The 19286-nt window shown below is 43.4% G+C and overlaps 2 protein-coding genes across 2 annotated transcripts; both read left to right on the forward strand.

Moving 5' to 3' along the window:
* Positions 1–956: 956 nt before the first annotated feature.
* Positions 957–7137, forward strand: LOC139583606 (organic solute transporter subunit alpha-like). Its single transcript, XM_071414867.1, has 8 exons — positions 957–1374; positions 3968–4119; positions 4802–4875; positions 5265–5423; positions 5786–5897; positions 6009–6155; positions 6377–6482; positions 6609–7137. Exons 1-8 carry the CDS (start codon positions 1305–1307, stop codon positions 6761–6763), a joined length of 975 nt encoding a protein of 324 aa, XP_071270968.1. The 5' UTR covers positions 957–1304; the 3' UTR covers positions 6764–7137.
* A 983-nt stretch (positions 7138–8120) lies between these two features.
* Positions 8121–19215, forward strand: pdk3a (pyruvate dehydrogenase kinase, isozyme 3a). Its single transcript, XM_071414864.1, has 11 exons — positions 8121–8897; positions 11228–11369; positions 11583–11654; positions 12033–12217; positions 12377–12466; positions 14245–14322; positions 14650–14729; positions 14809–14910; positions 15088–15198; positions 15385–15498; positions 15648–19215. The coding sequence occupies exons 1-11, from the start codon at positions 8798–8800 to the stop codon at positions 15795–15797; spliced, it is 1224 nt and encodes a 407-aa protein (XP_071270965.1). The 5' UTR covers positions 8121–8797; the 3' UTR covers positions 15798–19215.
* Positions 19216–19286: the final 71 nt, after the last annotated feature.

Here is a 19286-nt window from a genome sequence, read left to right on the forward strand (position 1 = left end):
ATCAAGGCAGAGGGTGGCTACTTTGAAGAATCGAAAATATAAAATATATTTTAATTTGTTTAACACTTTTTTTGGTTACTACAGGATTCCATATGTGTTATGTAATAGTTCTGATGCCTTCACTATTATTCTACAATTGTAAAAAAATAAAGAAAAATCCCTGAATGCGTAGGTGTGTCCAAACCTTTGACTGGGACTATTTATATATATTTCCTTTTTCAATCTTGTCTCATCGCTGCAACTCCCCAATGTGCTCGGGAGGCGAAGGTCGAGTCATGTGTCCTTTGAAACATGACCCATCAAACCACGCTTCTTAACACCCGCCCACTTAACTCGGAAGCCAGCCTCACCAATGTGTCAGAAGAAACACTGTTCAACTGACAATCAAGGTCAGCCTGCAGTCACCCGGCCCACCACAAGGAGTCGCTAGAGCACAATGAGCCAAGTAAAGCCACCCCGACCAAACACTCCCCTAACCCAGACGATGCTGGGCCAATTGTGAGTCACCTCATGGGTCTCCCGGTCGCTGCCGCCTGCAACACAGCCTGGGATCAAACCCGGGTCTGTAGTAATGCCTCAAGCACTGGGATGCAGTGTCTTAGACCGCTGCGCCACTCGGGAGGCCCATGTCTAGCCTACTTTTATTGTAATATTGTTTTACTATTTTAATTTGTGTAATTTTAGAAAACGTATGGTGCTTTCATCTTTCATCTTTCTGACCTTTTATTCTTTTATTTGTTAAGCGCTTTGAAATATATCCCCTGTAAGAAATGTGCTCTATCAATACAGTTTGATTGAACCACAAGAAGTCAACAATAAGCCTCCTACAACAGCTTGAAAATAGGAGGGTAGGATCAGAGAAACAGAACGCTTGATAAAGCCAAAATATAGGCTACTACTGTACAGTTGATATTGTGTTCAAGTAAACGGAGGACTTTGATTTTATCTTGTAAAAACATTCTACGAGCTGGGTGTGATTTCACAATTGACCCTGTGGAGGTGTCCCTGCGTTTAGAGAACTCTGTTCACAGAAAACGACGTGCGCTGCAGCCGGGCAGAGGGCGGGTCCAAGTTTTTAGAAACTGGTGATTTCTCTGAGTTTGTCCGCAGTTGCAGTCCAGAGGTGAACTGCAGCCCATGTCCCTTGCAGCACTCCAAACATAATTTATTTTGAGATTTTCTATCAACATTGACGCCAATTAAGTGCATGTGGGTGGTAGAGGGACAGAGCACGGATAAATAGTTTTTTGTTTTCGTCAACGGCGCCCTCTCTCTACTCAAACTTCTAACCAAACCGTCTGAGGATGGACGGGAATAGAACCATCGACCCGAGCTGCAGGGACAGACCTCCCGTGGCCATCGACATAATTTCCCGTGAGTTGAACCGCTCGAATAGGCCTATGTTTTCTATAGGCGTCTCTTTTATACGAGCCTATCGATAACTTTTCAGCTGTTCTGGGACAAGTGCCGTTATTTTCTTCAATCTGCCGGTGGTTAGGCCTACTCATAACGTAAACATGCATTGCCACCCATGTCCCTGGGCTATTAAACACACATTTAGGTAAGGTAGAATTTTAGGCGACATTGATACAGATTGAGCGTGCATATTAATTCAGTCACCATTGAGACTGTTGGAGTTTGGAGAGATGAGCCTTTTTCAAATCGAATAATCACATTAATCCAATAAAATAATTTAGAAACTGACAGGCAGTGACTTGTTTATGATTTTTTTTTAACCACTGTAAACTCTCCTGTGCCTGCTGATTTCAAACTGCTGTTTATAATGTAGAATTAACATACCAGTATGGTTTTTAGGGTGAGGGTCAACAGTTCTATATTGTACCCCATCACCTGAGCTCTGAATCGGGTCTTGAGGTGTGTGTGTGTTGGAAAGGAGGGTGTGTTTGCCTCCTTACTGGTTAAATTGTGGTAAACTAAGCTGAAGTAAGATGACTAGAAGTGAAAAAGCAATGATTTCACAACACTGCATCAAAACATCTGTTACTGGCATGTGTAACATTGCAGGGGCAAGGGGTCAGTTAACGTCCTACATTTTGCCATGGGGCAAAGAGAAACGTGCATTTTTTTAGCTAATCTCATGGTATTCTACACATTTTGCCATGAGGCTGAGAGGAAAATGTGCAGTTCTATAGCTATTTTAAAGCTAAAATATACATGTGTTGACTGATAAACACACTGGGCTATGAGCTGTCTTGTTTGTGTAACGGATGTGAAATGGCTAGCTAGTTAGCGGGTACGCGCTACTAGCGTTTCAATCAGTTACGTCACTTGCTCTGAAACCTAGAAGTAGTGTTGCCCCTTGCTCTGCAAGGGCCGCGGCTTTTGTGGAGCGATGGGTAACGATGCTTCGTGGGTGTCAGTTGTTGATGTGTGCAGAGGGTCCCTGGTTCGCGCCCGTGTCGGGGCGAGGGGACGGTTTAAAGTTATACTGTTACATTTGCCAAATGTACAAATGAAGTAGGCAGTGGCATGGTGCATTTAGCCAGTGAACCTCAGTGACATGCCTCAATGTGGTCATATTCGTGGCTTATTGGTGGTGTGGCTTTCAGTTAGTTATTTTTGGCCACCCATCCCATGAGATTGAATGTCATTCCAGTGCACTTCTTGCTATGAATTCTATCTGATAGTGTTTGCATGTTTAGGTATGTCAATTTTAGATTATGGGGATATTATCTATATGCGTGCAGCACTAGATGCTGTTTTCAATTGTGCCCTTAGGTTTATTACTGGTGATGGTTATAGAACTCACCATTGTGTTTTGTATCTCTTTGTATGTAAGGAGAGAGCAGCATTCCCTTGTTTATCTACATAGCACTCACGTAGAAACTTCCTATGTATCTATCATGAATTCAATTTAGGTAAAAAGACAAATGTCCCGTTTTGGAACACTGACAAGTAGAAAGCATAATTTTTTTTAATTTTTTTATTCTCATTTTTTTATTCTCTCATTGGGATGAGGGCGGGGTGAGATGAGTGCCTACGCGGCTTCCCTCATCTCACTCCCCCATCCCTCCCCACTCTTCTCTAATCATCTCCTTATGTGTCTGTCTATGCCTGTTACACAAATCAAGTTGCTCTTCCCAGAAATCCGAGCAAGGACTTTCTTTCCCCACTTCCATAACACATGGCTTTGTCTGCTGACACGTGTGTTGTGTTGAAGTGTATTTGTGTATGTGTTAGTGCAGTCTTAGTTTGTGTGTTTGCATGTGTGAGTTAGTTACTCAGTCTTTGGCAGAAGGGTTTTGTGCTGTTTTCCAAACCTTTTTTTTTCTTTACTACTTGTCTTGATTTCACATAAACACCCTTGTTTTCCAGAAAACATCCATTCTCTTTCTCTGAAATTGACACATCTCTTCATTTTATATGCTTTTTTGGAACTGGGAGGTCAGAAATGAGTTCCAGAGAAAATGGTAAAGTGAATCACCAAGCCCCTAGATGAGGCCTGTGTATTGTCCCTAAAACTGGTCCTTTAGCTTCGTGGACTCCCTCCTATTTCTTTCATCAATCTGTTTTATTGTATCACACAGTGTAGGTGAAGAGAGGACACCAGGAAAGGAAGCTACTTTAGACTGTTGCCACTCTATAGTCCTTTGCTCTGTCTTTTTTTTGTTAATTCTTTCCAACGTGTCAAGTTATTATCTTTTTGTTTTATCAGGATTTGGTTGGGTCTAATTGTGTTGCTGTCCTGGGGCTCTGTTTGTGTTTGTGAACAGAGCCCCAGGACCAGCTTGCTTAGGGAACTCTTCTCCAGGTTCATCTCTCTGTAGGTGATGGCTTTGTGGTGGAAGGTTTAAGAATCGCTTCCTTTTAGGTGGTTGTGGAATTTAATGGTTATTTTCTGGATTTTGGTCATCTCTCTATCTCTTTGTCTTTCTCTGTCTCACTCCCCCTCTCTTGTTTTCACCCCCCACCTCACTCTCACTCTATCCTCTCTCTCTGTCTTTAGAGTTGGACATATTTGGTATCATCCTGTACTCTGTGCTGACCTTCATGGCAGTGGTGTCCATGCTGGTCTACATAGAGGAGTGTTGGTACATCTACCGGAAGGTTCCCTCCCACAAGAAGAGCGCCATCATCTGGGTCAACGGGGCAGCGCCGGTAAGCACATACTGATTTATCAGGAGGCTTTAAAGGTGCAATCTGGTACTTACTACTTTCATATCCTCTCTGTGACAACTCATTGTGCTACAGTACAAACACATGCGGCAAAAAACAAAACTTTTGTGAACTTGTGACCCATCAATCAAATGTATTTATAAAGCCCTTTTTACATCAGCTGATGTCACAAAGTGCTGTACAGAAACCCAGCCTAAAGCCCCAAACAGCAAACAATGCAGATGTAGAAGCACTGTGGCTAGGAAAAACTCCCTAGAAAGGCCGGAACCTAGGAAGAAACCTAGAGAGGAACCAGGCTCTGAAGGGTGGCCAGTCCTCTTCTGGCTGTGCCGGGTGGAGATTATAACAGAACATGGCCAAGATGTTCAAACGTTCGTAGATGACCGGCAGATAATAATAATAATAATCACAGTGGATGTAGAGGGTGCAACAGGTCAGCACCTCAGGAGTAAATGTCAGTTGGCTTTTCATAGCTGATCATTCAGAGTTAGACAGCAGGTGCAGTAGAGAGAGAGTCCAAAACAGCAGGTCCGGGACAAGGTAGCACGTCCAGTGAACAGGTCCCATCCTGTCAGTTTACTAGGAAATTCTAGGGCAGTAGCACGGTTAGGAAGGATGCATTGGTATAGCATTCAGACTAAGTCTGTATGTCTGTGTGTGTCAGGTGATCGCCACCATGTCCTGTCTGGGGATGTGGATTCCCCGAGCCACCATGTTCACTGACATGACCTCTGCCTGGTATGTCACTCAGCCTTTGCTCCTTTTCTCTTCTCTCTCTCCTTCTGTCTTTTGCTTTCTTTACATATCAGTTTCTCTTTCTTGACATATCCTCTTTCCTCTCCTCCACCTTCCATCTCTCCCAGTGTCTGTCTGTGTGTGGCTCTGGGCTTCTCTGGATCTCAGATCCCTGCTGTGACGGGCAGGAAACTCTGTAGGAAGAGACACTGTGTCAGCAAAACATACAGAGCGATACTAAAAACACTTACAATATTGATTGTCTAAAACCGTGCTTGTGTAGTTCTTTCCAAACCCATCTCTCCCTCTGTCCATCTTTTATTCCCTCCTTCCCTCGTTGTATATTTGTGGTGTGTGTGTGTAACGTGTGTAACGTGTGTCTGTCTCCGCAGCTATTTTGCGATCGTAGTGTTTAAGTTCCTGGTGCTGATGATTGAGGAAGTGGGGGGTGACGAGGCGTTTCTACAGCGAGCAGGGGAAAACAAACTGAGGATCAGTACTGGTCCCTGTTGTTGTTGCTGCCCCTGTCTACCCCATGTTAACATCACACGGTAACACATGCATACACAAACGCGTACTCACACACACACACTGTTTAGGATCAAATGTACTTCATAGCAAGACCTGTTTCTTAGTTGAGTCAGAGTCCAGCTACTAGGTTAGTAGTAAAACAGTAGCTGGATTTGTAAAGGATCTGGCAGGTTGAATGTGCCCCTGGCCACTCACCCTGGCTCTGTATGGGCCCCTCCATGTCTCACAGTACATCTGACAACATTATCACTCCAAATATGCTACCTACTGGTCATTGTCCGCTATAGGCATGGCCTATAACAACATTTTAGAAATATGTAGAAATTAATTATTATTTTCGATATGAAATATTTGTTGAATGTTTTCCTCTGGTTTTCCCCAGACGGAGTCTGTTCCTGCTGAAGTTGGGATCGTTCCAGTTTGCCGTGCTAAAGATCGCCTTCACCATACTATCAATCATCCTCTGGACCAATGGCAACTTCGACATCGCAGATGTTAGTATGGGGTGTCAACACACACACACACAAAATTGGGCTTCAAAGGAAGAGAACACATTCTCAATACACATACTCCCAACACTGTGTGTGTGTGTGTGTGTGTTCCAGATGGCGATAACGGGAGCAGCCATCTGGATTAACCCAGGTGTGGGGGTTCTGACCATCATAGCACTGTGGCCTGTAGCCATCATGTTCATGCACCTCAGGATCACACTGCGCAGCCTCAAGATCATCCCCAAATATGCCATGTACCAGGTAAGATTACACACATGCCATGTAAATGAACCAATCTGAGGAAAGATATACAGTAAGGCCCTCCTCAACCAATCAGAGGTCAGTTAATTAATTCCCTGAAATGACAGGAGTTTCTGCAAATGATAACTTGTGTTTACCTGTTTACATCTGCAGAGTGATGTCCTTTTTTGTGTTTACCTATGTTATGTTGTTGGGTTTTACCCATGATGCTGTGCGTGTAGCTGGTGCTGGTGCTGAGTCAGCTCCAGTCGGCCATCATCAACATCCTGGCTATGAACGGAACCATCGCCTGCACGCCACCATACTCCTCACAGGCCAGGGGATATTGTGAGTCTTATCTCCATCCATCCCTTCATCACTGTATACCTTATTACACACAAACTCTACTGCTCTCAGGCAAGCAGATAACTTAAGTGACCTATCCTCCCTCTCTCTCTCTGTGTGTGTGTGTAGTGATGAGTCAACAGTTGTTGATCCTGGAGATGTTCATCATCACCTTGGTAACCCGCCTGTTGTACCGCCGCCAGTATGACCCACTCCCTGACGACGAGAATGACGATGAACACACCAAGATGGTTATACCGGCCAATAAATCTGACATAGCGTGAGGGCATGAGAGACTGTATCTGTGTGTGTGTGCATGTATTAGAGACAAAGTGTGTGTGTGGTTTTGTTAGAAAGGCTGTGTGTGTGTTCAAGAGAAAGAGTATGTGTGTATGTTATGTTACACTGATGTCTGCAGTAAGAATTTAATCAGTTATGGCATTTTCTGGGTGAGCAATGCTGTTAAGATTGATCAGAAGTCATAATCCCTCAGCCAGTGTGTTTGGATAGTGTTGCTATTATGTAACTGTAATCTAAGAATTATTTCAGAAATGTATTTTTCCTCAGAAGTTGTATCTTTTGCCATAGCCTTGGTGGACATTATAGTGTATTATCATGATCCATTTATAATATATACATTTTGAAACATTTTCTCTAAGATTTGCTTTGGCATTTGTTTTTTCATAGGCATGCATACACACGTATTTGTAAAGAAGAACCCTGTATTCATTGTAGTGGCAAACTTGCTCCACTAGGTGACAGTATGAACCAATGGGTCTGCCTGCCAGAGTGACACTGAGCAGTAGCCTACATTGATAACATTTGGATAAGGTCATTCTATCATGATCATTGACAGATCAACACAGACACACCTCTTTATTCTCTCCTCTTTAGACCTTCATCTTGTGGAATCTGAGTTATCACAACCCAGATGCACTCTGCAGATCAGGTTAAGTTTAGAACTCTAGGTGAACATACTAAAGTAACTATCAAATGGTAGGTGTGCAAATTGAAACTTTAAATAATTGTTCTAATTTGTATTATTGTAAAGGATAATTAGTAGATTACTTTGAACTGTTCCAAGCTCTACCACTTTCTAGTTAAGGCTACTGTATCCAGCGGTGTAAAGTACTTACTTAAAAGTATTTTAAGTACTACTTAAGTAGTTTTTTGGTGTATCTGTACTTTACTTTATTTATATTTTTGAGTAGTTTTACTTCACTACATTCCTGAAGAAAATGTACTCCATACATTTTCCCTGACAACCAAAAGTACTTGTTACATTTTGAATGCTTAGCAGGACAGGAACATTGTCAAATGCACGCACTTAACAAGAGAATACGAGGTCATCCCTACTGCCTCTGGCCTGTCTGACTCACTAAACATAATTGCATCTTTTGTAAATAATGTCAGAGTGTTGGAGTGTGCCTTGCAGCACATACATTTTAAAAACATGAAAATGGTGCCTTCTGCTTTGCTTAAAATACTTAATTTGAAAGGATTTATAATTTTGATACTTAAGTATATTTTAGCTATTACATTTACTTAAGTATATTTAAAACCAAAAACTTTTAGACTTTTACTCGAGTCGTATTTTACTGGGTGACTTTCACTTTAACTTGAGTAACTTTCTATTAAGGTATCTATACTTTTACTCACGTATGATAATTGGGTACTTTTTCGACCACTGACTGTATCCACAGGTATTCTATGTGGGCTAGTTATGTTGCTGATCTGTTGCCCTCTCCATAACTTATTCAAGGTTAGCTGACTTTTATGATCGGCTATACACACACAAAAACTGGATCAGTTACATGCGTGTTGGCATCAGTTATCAAGGATACACATTGACGGCTACTGTTCAAAGCAACATTTAATTCTATCCAATTAACCGGTCTGTTAAACTGCTACAGACCCGCCCCTTTCTGGCAGACAGACCAGCACTTCAATCGCTATCTCCCATTTTCTCTTTTCCGGGTTTGACAGGGCAAGTGTCGACCAATCACCGTTAAACACCAACAGACTCAGAGTAATGCGCGATTGAGTTAGGGCTCGCGACAGTACGTATTCTCCTGTGCAACAATATTGCATCGAAACCATTCCAGAAAATAGAAGTGCTACATATTGAATGATTAAGCTACAGTAACACTTTTAGTTATATCGTTCAGTGATTTGCAGGTCTAGACAGAGAGAAACGTCAAATGAAGACGTTGTCTGTGGAGGATGCACATCGCTGTCAGTGTCATTGGATGTGGTGGAGTGTTTTTAATTTAACCATCATCATTCCGGAACGACATCTACAATAGCAACTTTTCACAATGAGGCTGTATACGGTTTTATTGAAAAACACCAAAAAAATTGAATATTATTCAAGATTTTCACCGTCGCCTCTCTCCATCAAGCAATTTTTGGAATTTGGTAAGTAGCCTAGACTAGGCCTACACTCTCTTGGTAATGGGCTGTCACTATCAATGTGTTTTAATTTTAGGCTGTTGTCTATTATTCTGTAATATGAATGAAATCCTGATGAACAAACATAAGGCGATGTGAATCTCTGAAGGTGAACATCCTTGCAAGTGTTGTTTTTATTCCCTTGAATACGGTCAATGTTTTTATAGTATGCCACAGTACTCAATGATAATTCTGTTCTGATATAATTTGCATGATTTATTTTGTTGTTGCCACAATTAGCATGTACATTTTTTGTTGTTGTAGTTATGAGCAATATGCCTATCAGTGCACCAGTATAGACTGGGGGCTATAGCCTATAGCTACAGTATAGACTGGGGGCTATAGCCTATAGCTACAGTATAGACTGGGGGCTATAGCCTATAGCTACAGTATGACTGGGGGCTATAGCCTATAGCTACAGTATAGACTGGGGGCTATAGCCTATAGCTACAGTATGACTGGGGGCTATAGCCTATAGCTACAGTATAGACTGGGGGCTATAGCCTATAGCTACAGTATGACTGGGGGCTATAGCCTATAGCTACAGGATGACTGGGGGCTATAGCCTATAGCTACAGGATGACTGGGGGCTATAGCCTATAGCTACAGTATGACTGGGGGCTATAGCCTATAGCTACAGTATAGACTGGGGGCTATAGCCTATAGCTACAGTATAGACTGGGGGCTATAGCCTATAGCTACAGTATAGACTGGGGGCTATAGCCTATAGCTACAGTATAGACTGGGGGCTATAGCCTATAGCTACAGTATAGACTGGGGGCTATAGCCTATAGCTACAGTATAGACTGGGGGCTATAGCCTATAGCTACAGTATAGACTGGGGGCTATAGCCTATAGCTACAGTATAGACTGGGGGCTATAGCCTATAGCTACAGTATAGACTGGGGGCTATAGCCTATAGCTACAGTATAGACTGGGGGCTATAGCCTATAGCTACAGTATAGACTGGGGGCTATAGCCTATAGCTACAGTATAGACTGGGGGCTATAGCCTATAGCTACAGTATAGACTGGGGGCTATAGCCTATAGCTACAGTATAGACTGGGGGCTATAGCCTATAGCTACAGTATAGACTGGGGGCTATAGCCTATAGCTACAGTATAGACTGGGGGCTATAGCCTATAGCTACAGTATAGACTGGGGGCTATAGCCTATAGCTACAGTATAGACTGGGGGCTATAGCCTATAGCTACAGTATAGACTGGGGGCTATAGCCTATAGCTACAGTATAGACTGGGGGCTATAGCCTATAGCTACAGTATGACTGGGGGCTATAGCCTATAGCTACAGTATAGACTGGGGGCTATAGCCTATAGCTACAGTATAGACTGGGGGCTATAGCCTATAGCTACAGTATAGACTGGGGGCTATAGCCTATAGCTACAGTATAGACTGGGGCATTGTGTCCAGTCAGAAGACACAAATGCTGAGTATGGGTTAATAACATGCTCCCATATGTGACTTGTGTTAAATCATCAGTTTCTGACTGCTAAGCAACAATTTAGTTAATGAAGTCAAAAGGAAAGCTTTCTGTTTCTTTCCCCCCCTATCTCTCTCTCCCTCTTTCATACAGATAGGCTACACTCACAGGTGTACAGAGGGCTGTTTATTACTAGTTGAACAGGTCTACAGTACTAACAGCTCGTGTCTTGTTGCGTCACTGGAACTGTTTCATAATCCTTCCTTTGTGTCTGGGCCTGGGAACCAGAGACTGCTCAGGGGGACCACTGCTGTTATTGAACCACTTTAACTTTCTCTTTCTCTCTCTCTCTGTGTTTGTGGCACATGTGTGTGTGCATACTTGCCTGTGATAAGAAAGGATAAAATAGGCAGACAGTTAGTTAGTCTGCCTATTTTCTGAGTGCGTTCAGCGTATTTGAGCCTTTCTTATCAAATTAGCCACGCCTCGGCCCAGCATTAGTTGCCTTGGGCGCCTTTCCCTGGAGGTTAAACAAACATTACTCATTGCTGTTTCAGAACACACAATGAAGTATCTATGGATAGCATGTGGACTGTGTATGTAAGTGAGAAAGAGATGCTGGGATGTGCCTATAGTCAAACACACAGCAGCTCTGGTATTTCCAGCATTCATCACATTGTAACTATGGTGAGATGTCCATTTGTTCACATCAATATGTCACAGAGGGGTGTCTTTTGTTGCTTTTTCAGACAGAGAAGTTGAACATCATGGTAGAATGGCATTTGCTTTTTAGAGTGGATTTTCCCAGTCAACTTTTAAGACTCTCCCTCCCTTCCCCTCCCATCTCCTCCTCTAGGTCGGGACAATGCGTGTGAGAAGACATCCTTTATGTTCCTGAGGAAGGAGCTGCCGGTGAGGCTGGCTAACACCATGAGAGAGGTCAACCTGTTGCCTGATAACCTGCTCAGTCAGCCCTCAATCAAACTGGTGCAGAAATGGTGAGACATTTAGCCTGAGTGCCAGTCTGTTTGTGCTATCATGCCAAACACTTGACAATGAGCAATGGAGTTGGCAAAAGCACAAAAACATATGGGACCAGTCTAGTGAGAATGAGTCATAACACACAAACATGCCCGTGACATCAGCACAAACATGCAATTTACATACCCCAAACGTATTGAATGAGCTGTGTGTGTGTGTGTTCCCCTCAGGTACATGCAGAGCTTTGTGGAGCTGTTGGGGTATGAGAACAGAAAACCAGAGGATCCTCAGGCCCTCAATGAGTGAGTATGGAGGACAATGTTTTTTCTAGATATTTTATTCCTTGTTGGTTCAACAGATCAATCATCTGATGTTGAACTGAAGACAGCAGGGAGGTAGAATGGTGTGAGAACCTGAGAGGGATGTTTGGAGCTATGAAGAGGTAGAGGGTAGCTTACTGCTAACTGCCTGTGTCCTTGTCCTCATACTCACCTGATGCTAAACTCCTGGACTTACCTGTTCAGATAATCATGTATATTTATACCATAACAGTGTTCACACCATGTGAGAGAGATTTAGATAGGAAGCACTGATAACAACCCCAGCTGACAACTGTAAGTCAGCAGAAATAAGGTATTTTTTTTACTCTCTCTCTCTCTCTCTCTCTCTCTCTCGCTCAGTTTCCTGGAGTTGTTGATAGAGATCCGTAATCGTCATAATGACGTGGTCCCTACCATGGCCCAGGGGGTTATAGAGTACAAGGAGAAGTTTGGCTTCGACCCCTTCGTCAGCAGTAACATCCAGTACTTTCTGGACCGCTTCTACACCAACCGCATATCCTTCCGCATGCTCATCAACCAACACAGTGAGAGCACACACTCTGACACACATTTACAGCACGTTAATAAGCACATGTCCGCTGGACGATGTTTAAGATATGTGGACAGTGTGTGTGTGTGTGTGTAAAGGCGTTATGTCTTTGGGGGAACTATGGTATCCATAATGTTCATGTCTGTCTCCTCAGCTCTCCTGTTCGGCAATGACACTAACCCAGCCCACCCCAAACATATTGGCAGCATAGACCCCACTTGCAACGTGGCTGAAGTAGTCAAAGGTGAGGACTGGTCGGGGGGGGGGGGGGTGACTTTGTCTGACTCACTGTGTTTTTCAGAAGCAGTGGTAAAAGATCACGTTGTATTTGTCACATGATCTGTAAACAACAGGTGTAGACTAACAGTGAAATGCTTACTTGCGAGCCCTTCCCAACAACGCAGACAAAGAAATAATAGAAAGCTAAAACACACATGCTCACAGAACGGGAACGCCGTAGCGCGTAAAAATAGGCTGTCCTCGGTTGCAACACTCACTACCAAATTCCAAACTGCCTCTGGAAGCAACGTCAGCACAATAACTGTTCGTTGGGAGCTTCATAAAATGGGTTTCCATGGCCGAGCAACCTCACACAAGCCTAAGATCACCATGTGCAATGCCAAGCGTCTGCTGGAGTGGCGTAAAGCTCGCCGCCATTCGACTCTGGAGCAGTGGAAACGCGTTCTCTGGAGTGATGAATCACGCTTCACCATCTGGCAGTCTGGCGGACGAATTTGGGTTTGGCGGATGCAAGGAGAATGCTACCTGCCTGAATGCATAGTGCCAACTGTAAAGTTTGGTGGAGGAGGAATAATGGTCTGGGGTTGTTTTTCATGGTTCGGGCTAGGCTCCTTAGTTCCAGTGAAGGGAAATCTTAATGCTACAGCATACAATGACATTCTAGACAATTCTGTGCTTCCAACTTTGTGGCAACAGTTTGGGGAAGGCCCTTTCCGGTTTCAGCATGACAATGCCACTGTGCACAAAGCAAGGTCCATACAGAAATGGTTTGTCGAGATTGGTGTGTAAGAACTTGACTGGCCTGTACAGAGCCCTCACCTCAACCCCATCGAACGCCTTTGGGATGAATTGGAACGCCGACTGCGAGCCAGGACTGATCACCCAACATCAGTGCCTGATCTCACTAATGCTCTTGTGGCTGAATGGAAGCAAGTCCCCCGCCACATTGTTCCAACATCTTGTGGAAAGCCTTCTCAGAAGAGTTGAGGCTGTTATAGCAGCAAAGGGGGGACCATATTAATGACCGTGATTTTGGAATGAGATATTCGATGTGCAGGTGTACACATTTTTGGTCATGTGGTGAATGTACTATACATATAACTAGGAATAAAGTGACAGATAATAAACATTAGCAGCAGTGTATGTGATGAGTCAAAGTTGGTGCCCAAAAAGGGTCAATGCATATAGTCCTGGTAGCTATTGATAACTATTTCACTAACTATTTAGCAGTCTTATGGCTTGGTGGTAGAAGCTGTTCAGAGTCCTGTTGGTTCCAGACTTGGTGCATCGGTACCGCTTGCCGTGCGATAGCAGAGAGAAGTCTATGACTTGGGTGGCTGGAGTCTTTGAAGATTTTTAGGGCCTTCCTCCGCCTTGTATAGAGGACCTGGATGGCAGGGAGCTCAGCCCTAGTGATGTACTGGGCCGTACGCACTACCCTGTGTAGCGTCTTGCGGTTGGATGCCAAGCAGTTACAATACCAAGTGGTGATGCAGCTAGTCAAGATTCTCTTAATGGTGCAGCTGTATACCTTTTTGAGGATCTGAGGGCCCATGCCAAATCTTTTCAGCCTCCTTGGGTTAATCCAACCCTAACCTTAATAGTGATGATGGCAGTTTTCTGAAACAAAACAATAGTCATCTCTCTCCCCTTAGTCCCTTCCTCTTTCTCCCTTTTCCTCTCTCGTTACCACCCCCAAATGCTTCTGCTTTTCTTAGGTAGTTGTGTGCATGATTGCATGTATCCATCTGTCCATCATGTGACACTGCCTTCCTGTTTCAGATGCCTATGAGACAGCCAAGATGCTGTGTGAACAGTACTACCTTGCTGCCCCTGCACTCCAGATCCAAGAGTTCAACAGTAAGACATCTTCCCTGTTTTACCACATCTCTGATCCCCCTCCATGTTGTCTAATGTACAGTCAACACACACACAAACTTTCCACACGGTCTCATGATATCTTTGATCTCTATATGCTGTCTAAACACACTCTTTACAGTATGTTTGTGGTTTCATAACATCTGATCCCTCTCTGTGTGAGAGATAACAGAGCTCCACCTTTAAAGGGAAGTGTTGTAGCCACAGGACTGCTCCTATTTAGAGATGATGGTTGCAGAAGCCAGATTTAGTCCTGCTGTGATTATATATATATAGAGAGATATCTTATTTTCTCTCCCTGTGTCCCAGTGAAACAAGACAAAGACAAATCGATCCAGGCTGTGTATGTTCCCTCTCACCTCTTCCACATGCTGTTTGAACTCTTCAAGGTGTGGCACGCACACACACAAGTACACATACACAATGCACGACCATCATCATACTAATAAAACTGTTTGGTGTGTGTAGAACTCTATGCGGGCCTCCGTGGAGCTCCATGAGGACAGTAAGGAGGGCTTACCTCCGGTGAAGGCCAAAGTCACACTAGGAAAAGAGGACCTGTCCATAAAGGTAACACACACACACACACCTGCCAATACTTAGACATGCCATCTATGAGTGGGATGTATGATAAATGCTCTGTAAATTGTTATATTTACCATCATCTTTTACCCAGTGTGTCAAATGTACAGTTGTGACATATCCTCTTTCTCTCCCTTTCCTCTCTATTTTATCTATCTCTGTCAGATCAGTGATAGGGGTGGAGGTGTACCTCTGAGGAAGATCGATCGTCTGTTTAACTACATGTACTCTACTGCCCCCACGCCCAGCCTAGAACCCTCCAGCACTGTCCCACTGGTACACACATACACATTGTTCCCCATATTTTTCAGGTGCCAGTGTTTTTCTGTAGTGATTGTAAACAACTTCTTCTGAAGAAGTGACTGCCCTTATATTACACTCTCACCTATGTCATTTCTCTCCCCCTCTTGTCTGCTATCTCTGACTCCCAACTTTCTCTTCCTTCTCCCTCCCTGCTTCCAGGCTGGTTTTGGCTATGGTCTGCCCATCTCCAGGTTGTATGCCAGGTATTTTCAGGGAGACCTGAAGCTCTACTCCATGGAAGGGGTTGGCACTGATGCTGTCATTTATCTCAAGGTAGGAGGGGCTTCTCTCACACCACCAATCATTTTGATGTTACTCTGTGATTCTCAGACTCTGATATACCTCTGCTCTGTAATACAATTCACTATCAACATTACTCCATCCCTTTCATTGGTTCTTCTTTTGTCCCGCCCCCAATCCAGGCTCTGTCCAGTGAGTCGTTTGAGCGCCTGCCCGTCTTTAATAAATCGGCATGGCGACACTACCAGACCAGCCCTGAGGCAGACGATTGGAGCAACCCGAGCAAAGAGCCACGAGACACCAGCAAATCAAATTACAAGGCCAACCGATAACTCTGCCCTAAAACACTTCCCCCGCCCACCTGCCTGGCACACTGAACTCTGCCCCTTCAATGATCCCCTCGCTAACAAAATCATCATGGGTTTAACTTCAGCTGCCGCGGCGATACAACGCCCTCTCTGCAGTCATTGATGTTGTTGTCCCAGGGTGGACTTTGGAACAGGATTTTAGCCCCACCCCTTGACTCCTCTGATAGGTTATTTGGTCAGTTGTTCCTCTTCACAATATGTTCTAAGTGGGACTACAGCGACCAGATTGGTGGACAGACAGTCAGTTTGAGATGGTTGAGGTTGAGTTCAGCCACTCTTTCCTTCGATCCCTTATCTTCAGCTTTACTGACCACAGCACTCCCTTGTGGTTCTCTCCAGCCACTGCAGCTAGAGGCTCTGTCTTTGGGCTGGGAAAGGTTTCTGTTCTGCTCTCTCTGTGTCCAGTCTCGGTTTGTTCAGTCAAACATAATAGAACCTCTGTTTCTCTCTTCTCTCCCCTACAAAGCAGAAGGCTGTGACAGGCTGAGGGTTTGGGTTTCAGGCCCGACAGAGAAAAGGGAAAAGGAGCTCCTTTTCTCCCTTTTGAGGACACAGTTTTGAATGGGCACTAATCTCGTCCACCAGCCGGCGCTCTCTGTCGATCCGTCTGGTCTCACAGCGCCTCAGAATGGAACTTGAATGGGAGACTATGGCAGGAGCGGCGAAAACTACTGACTGATCTGGCTGATCTCTGTCCATCGCCATCTAGCCCAACCCTGAGAACATACCCCAGCTACATTGTGGACTTCAAAGCGCAAGTGATTTAAACAAGGAAGTGAGTTCGGGAAAATCTGAAAGTATGCATATTGGAAATTATTTTGACTTATAAACTTTATACGCCCAAACTCAGAATCAATTGGGCTTCCTCAAAATAATATTGTTTATGTAATAGAACATTTATTTTGATTGACAATTTTCCAGCTAATAAAACGGTTGCTATCTCTCACTTCCTGTCAGTTACCACTAGCTTCCACTGCCACAAAGTCAACATTGGCTACAAAAATTGACTTTGTGGTCTTAATTTAAGGTTAGGGTTAAGTATGAAGTTAGCAGTTTGGTTAAGGTTAGGTTTAAGAAGAGACATTTTAGAGATAGGCAGCGTTTATGACTTTGTGGGTGTGCTAACTAGTGACGACCCTCCTGCCTCGATTTTAAAGACATGCCTCATAGTTGTGTGATTCGCTTAGAAATTGACTTGATTAGCATGGCACTCAGTAAATCAACACCCCCTAAGTTCTAACCAGTCCCACCTTATTACGGTCCCTGATATCTGGAGTCCTTGGGACGTCCCTACCCCATTGAAGTTGAAATGTAAAAGTGTTAAGGTAGGGACATCCCAAGAATCCCAGATAGCACTGACCACCCCGTTACCAGACTATGTGCGCCAGCAATTCGACCCGGGCACGAGGTTAATTAGGCACAACGAGGGTCAGGGTGGGCAGTTGTCATAGTTACGATTGTCATGGTTACAGTGGTGTGGCCAATGCCAAGTTATAGAGAAGAGAGAGTTGCAGTGACTAACTAGACCTATAAGAACATTTTAGGAACAATGGGAACAAGCTTTAAACTAACTAAAGATAGTTATTATGCATTACGCATGTTGCATTATATTATAGAAAGAATCTGGAACAAACAGATGTATGTTTTATTCATTGTTATTCCATTATCTCAGAAAGAGGGGGAGACTTAGAACTCTGAGGAGTTAAGAAACAGTATTGCATGACAAATGCCCTGATGGCTATAGTTTAATTTCAACTCCATTGTTTTATTTTGTTTTTACTGTATTGTGACGTGTTGGTTTGAGAGGAGAAACTAGTGAAATAGGCATCCTCAATCTTTCCCCCAGATCTTAACCAGCGATACTGATCCTTCCTGAACCCTTTGAAAGGTTAAAACTGTATACTCCGAGACAGCCCACCTAGCTGTCTTGCCCCCTTTCTAAAAACCTTTGGTGTTAATTTGTTTCTATTGAACAACTTGGTGCCCCATTTCAGGTTTTCTATGGGAAACACTGCTCTGAGTCTCAAAGAAAATGGATGTTTTCAGGATGCTAATGTTAACTAACGATGGTTCACCATGTGAGCCTTGTCTTTCCTGTAGCTTATTGCTTGTAAACCTCTCCAGCATTACATGTGTTACTGTTAACCCTCCCAGCTCCTTCCACACCCTGATAAGACCATGCAAAGGCTACATGACCTATCCTAAAGATGGCTACATTTTGTTAGCCTTGTTTGTCCCCCTGTGGCAGCATCAACCCTGCAAAGCATTATGAACATTCTCACGTTAACCAAGACTATCGCTAACAACGTCACACCGACTCAACCTTTTAATTCACCTAGTAGTGGTATTACTAAACATTATGAACATTGAACGAGCTTGAACATCAACTAGTATTTTGAATGGTTTTCCGATAAGACATGTAATAGCTGTCATTGGTTGAAGTGTGTGAATAATGCTCTTCAAGGATGGAAGGGATTGGATGAGATTAATATTTGTATCTTAAGTGTCAAGAAGAATCTGTGGCATTGTAGTGGTGTAAAACAGCGGCCATTTTGAAACCCCATTGTTTGTGCAGGAGTATGCAGGAGTATGGACCTGAACAAATATCTTGTGTTTCTGAAACAAGGGTTCTTTTGCATAGGAAAATGGTTGATTTTTGATCTTTTGTTTTTTACTTCAATTTTTTTGCATAATTTTTTTGTATAACTGGATGATGATTATTCCAGAGGGGGCTCTTTCCTCCCTCTTTTTTGATTTTTAAGTCACCATCTACAGTATACACATACTGTTTTTCTTCATCAATGACTTCGTATGTGGATTACATTTCATTCAGGCCTCTCTGATAAGAATCAATTGTCTTAGTTAACGCTGGGATAATATTAGCTTGTTTGTTTCTAGTTATCCTCATTCTCATTGGCCGGTTTATGAAAAGTGGGCCAAACTTGGACCAATCATGGAGCTCTGATCTGACATCATCCATTCTCAGTTTTCAGCAAAACCTGAACTAACTCATTCCAGCACTGCCAAGGTGGCACCTAAAATTTTAAGTGGGCTTAGCTGTAGATAAGGTAGTGAATCCTTCCTTACCTTTTTGTACCTCTAAGGTATTAGTAGTAAATGTAATGTAAATGATGTAAGGAGATGACTGAGCACTTTGAACTCCTCTCTGTAGAGAAAGTGTGTACAGACGTATGCAGACCATCTTATCACAAAACAGTAACTTCTGTATGTATACATGTGGTACAGTAGCGGCTAGCATAGATAGTAGACACAGTGATATACAACAATATAGAGGTATTCAGCATGAGGTCAAGCTTGCAATACCTACTGTCAATTTCCCAAAGCTACAATAAAGAGAACAAAACAGCCAGTTTTTTTTCTATGCATGTGTGCAAACGAGTCTATCTGTTGAAAAAGAGATTTGTTTCCTCTCAATCACCAATCTGCTCTCTT

This window comes from Salvelinus alpinus, chromosome 8, assembly GCF_045679555.1.
Source record: "Salvelinus alpinus chromosome 8, SLU_Salpinus.1, whole genome shotgun sequence".
Taxonomy (NCBI): Eukaryota; Metazoa; Chordata; class Actinopteri; order Salmoniformes; family Salmonidae; genus Salvelinus; species Salvelinus alpinus.

Bases quoted from the DNA above. Each gene is read 5' to 3' on its own strand.
- LOC139583606 (XM_071414867.1), top strand. From the start codon at position 1,305: ATGGACGGGAATAGAACCATCGACCCGAGCTGCAGGGACAGACCTCCC. The intron at 4,120-4,801 runs GTAAGCACATAC...TGTGTGTGTCAG, and splicing joins GGGTCAACGGGGCAGCGCCG to GTGATCGCCACCATGTCCTG. The intron at 5,898-6,008 runs GTTAGTATGGGG...TGTGTGTTCCAG, and splicing joins GCAACTTCGACATCGCAGAT to ATGGCGATAACGGGAGCAGC.
- pdk3a (XM_071414864.1), top strand. From the start codon at position 8,798: ATGAGGCTGTATACGGTTTTATTGAAAAACACCAAAAAAATTGAATAT. The intron at 11,655-12,032 runs GTGAGTATGGAG...TCTCTCGCTCAG, and splicing joins GATCCTCAGGCCCTCAATGA to TTTCCTGGAGTTGTTGATAG. The intron at 14,323-14,649 runs GTAAGACATCTT...CCTGTGTCCCAG, and splicing joins CCAGATCCAAGAGTTCAACA to TGAAACAAGACAAAGACAAA.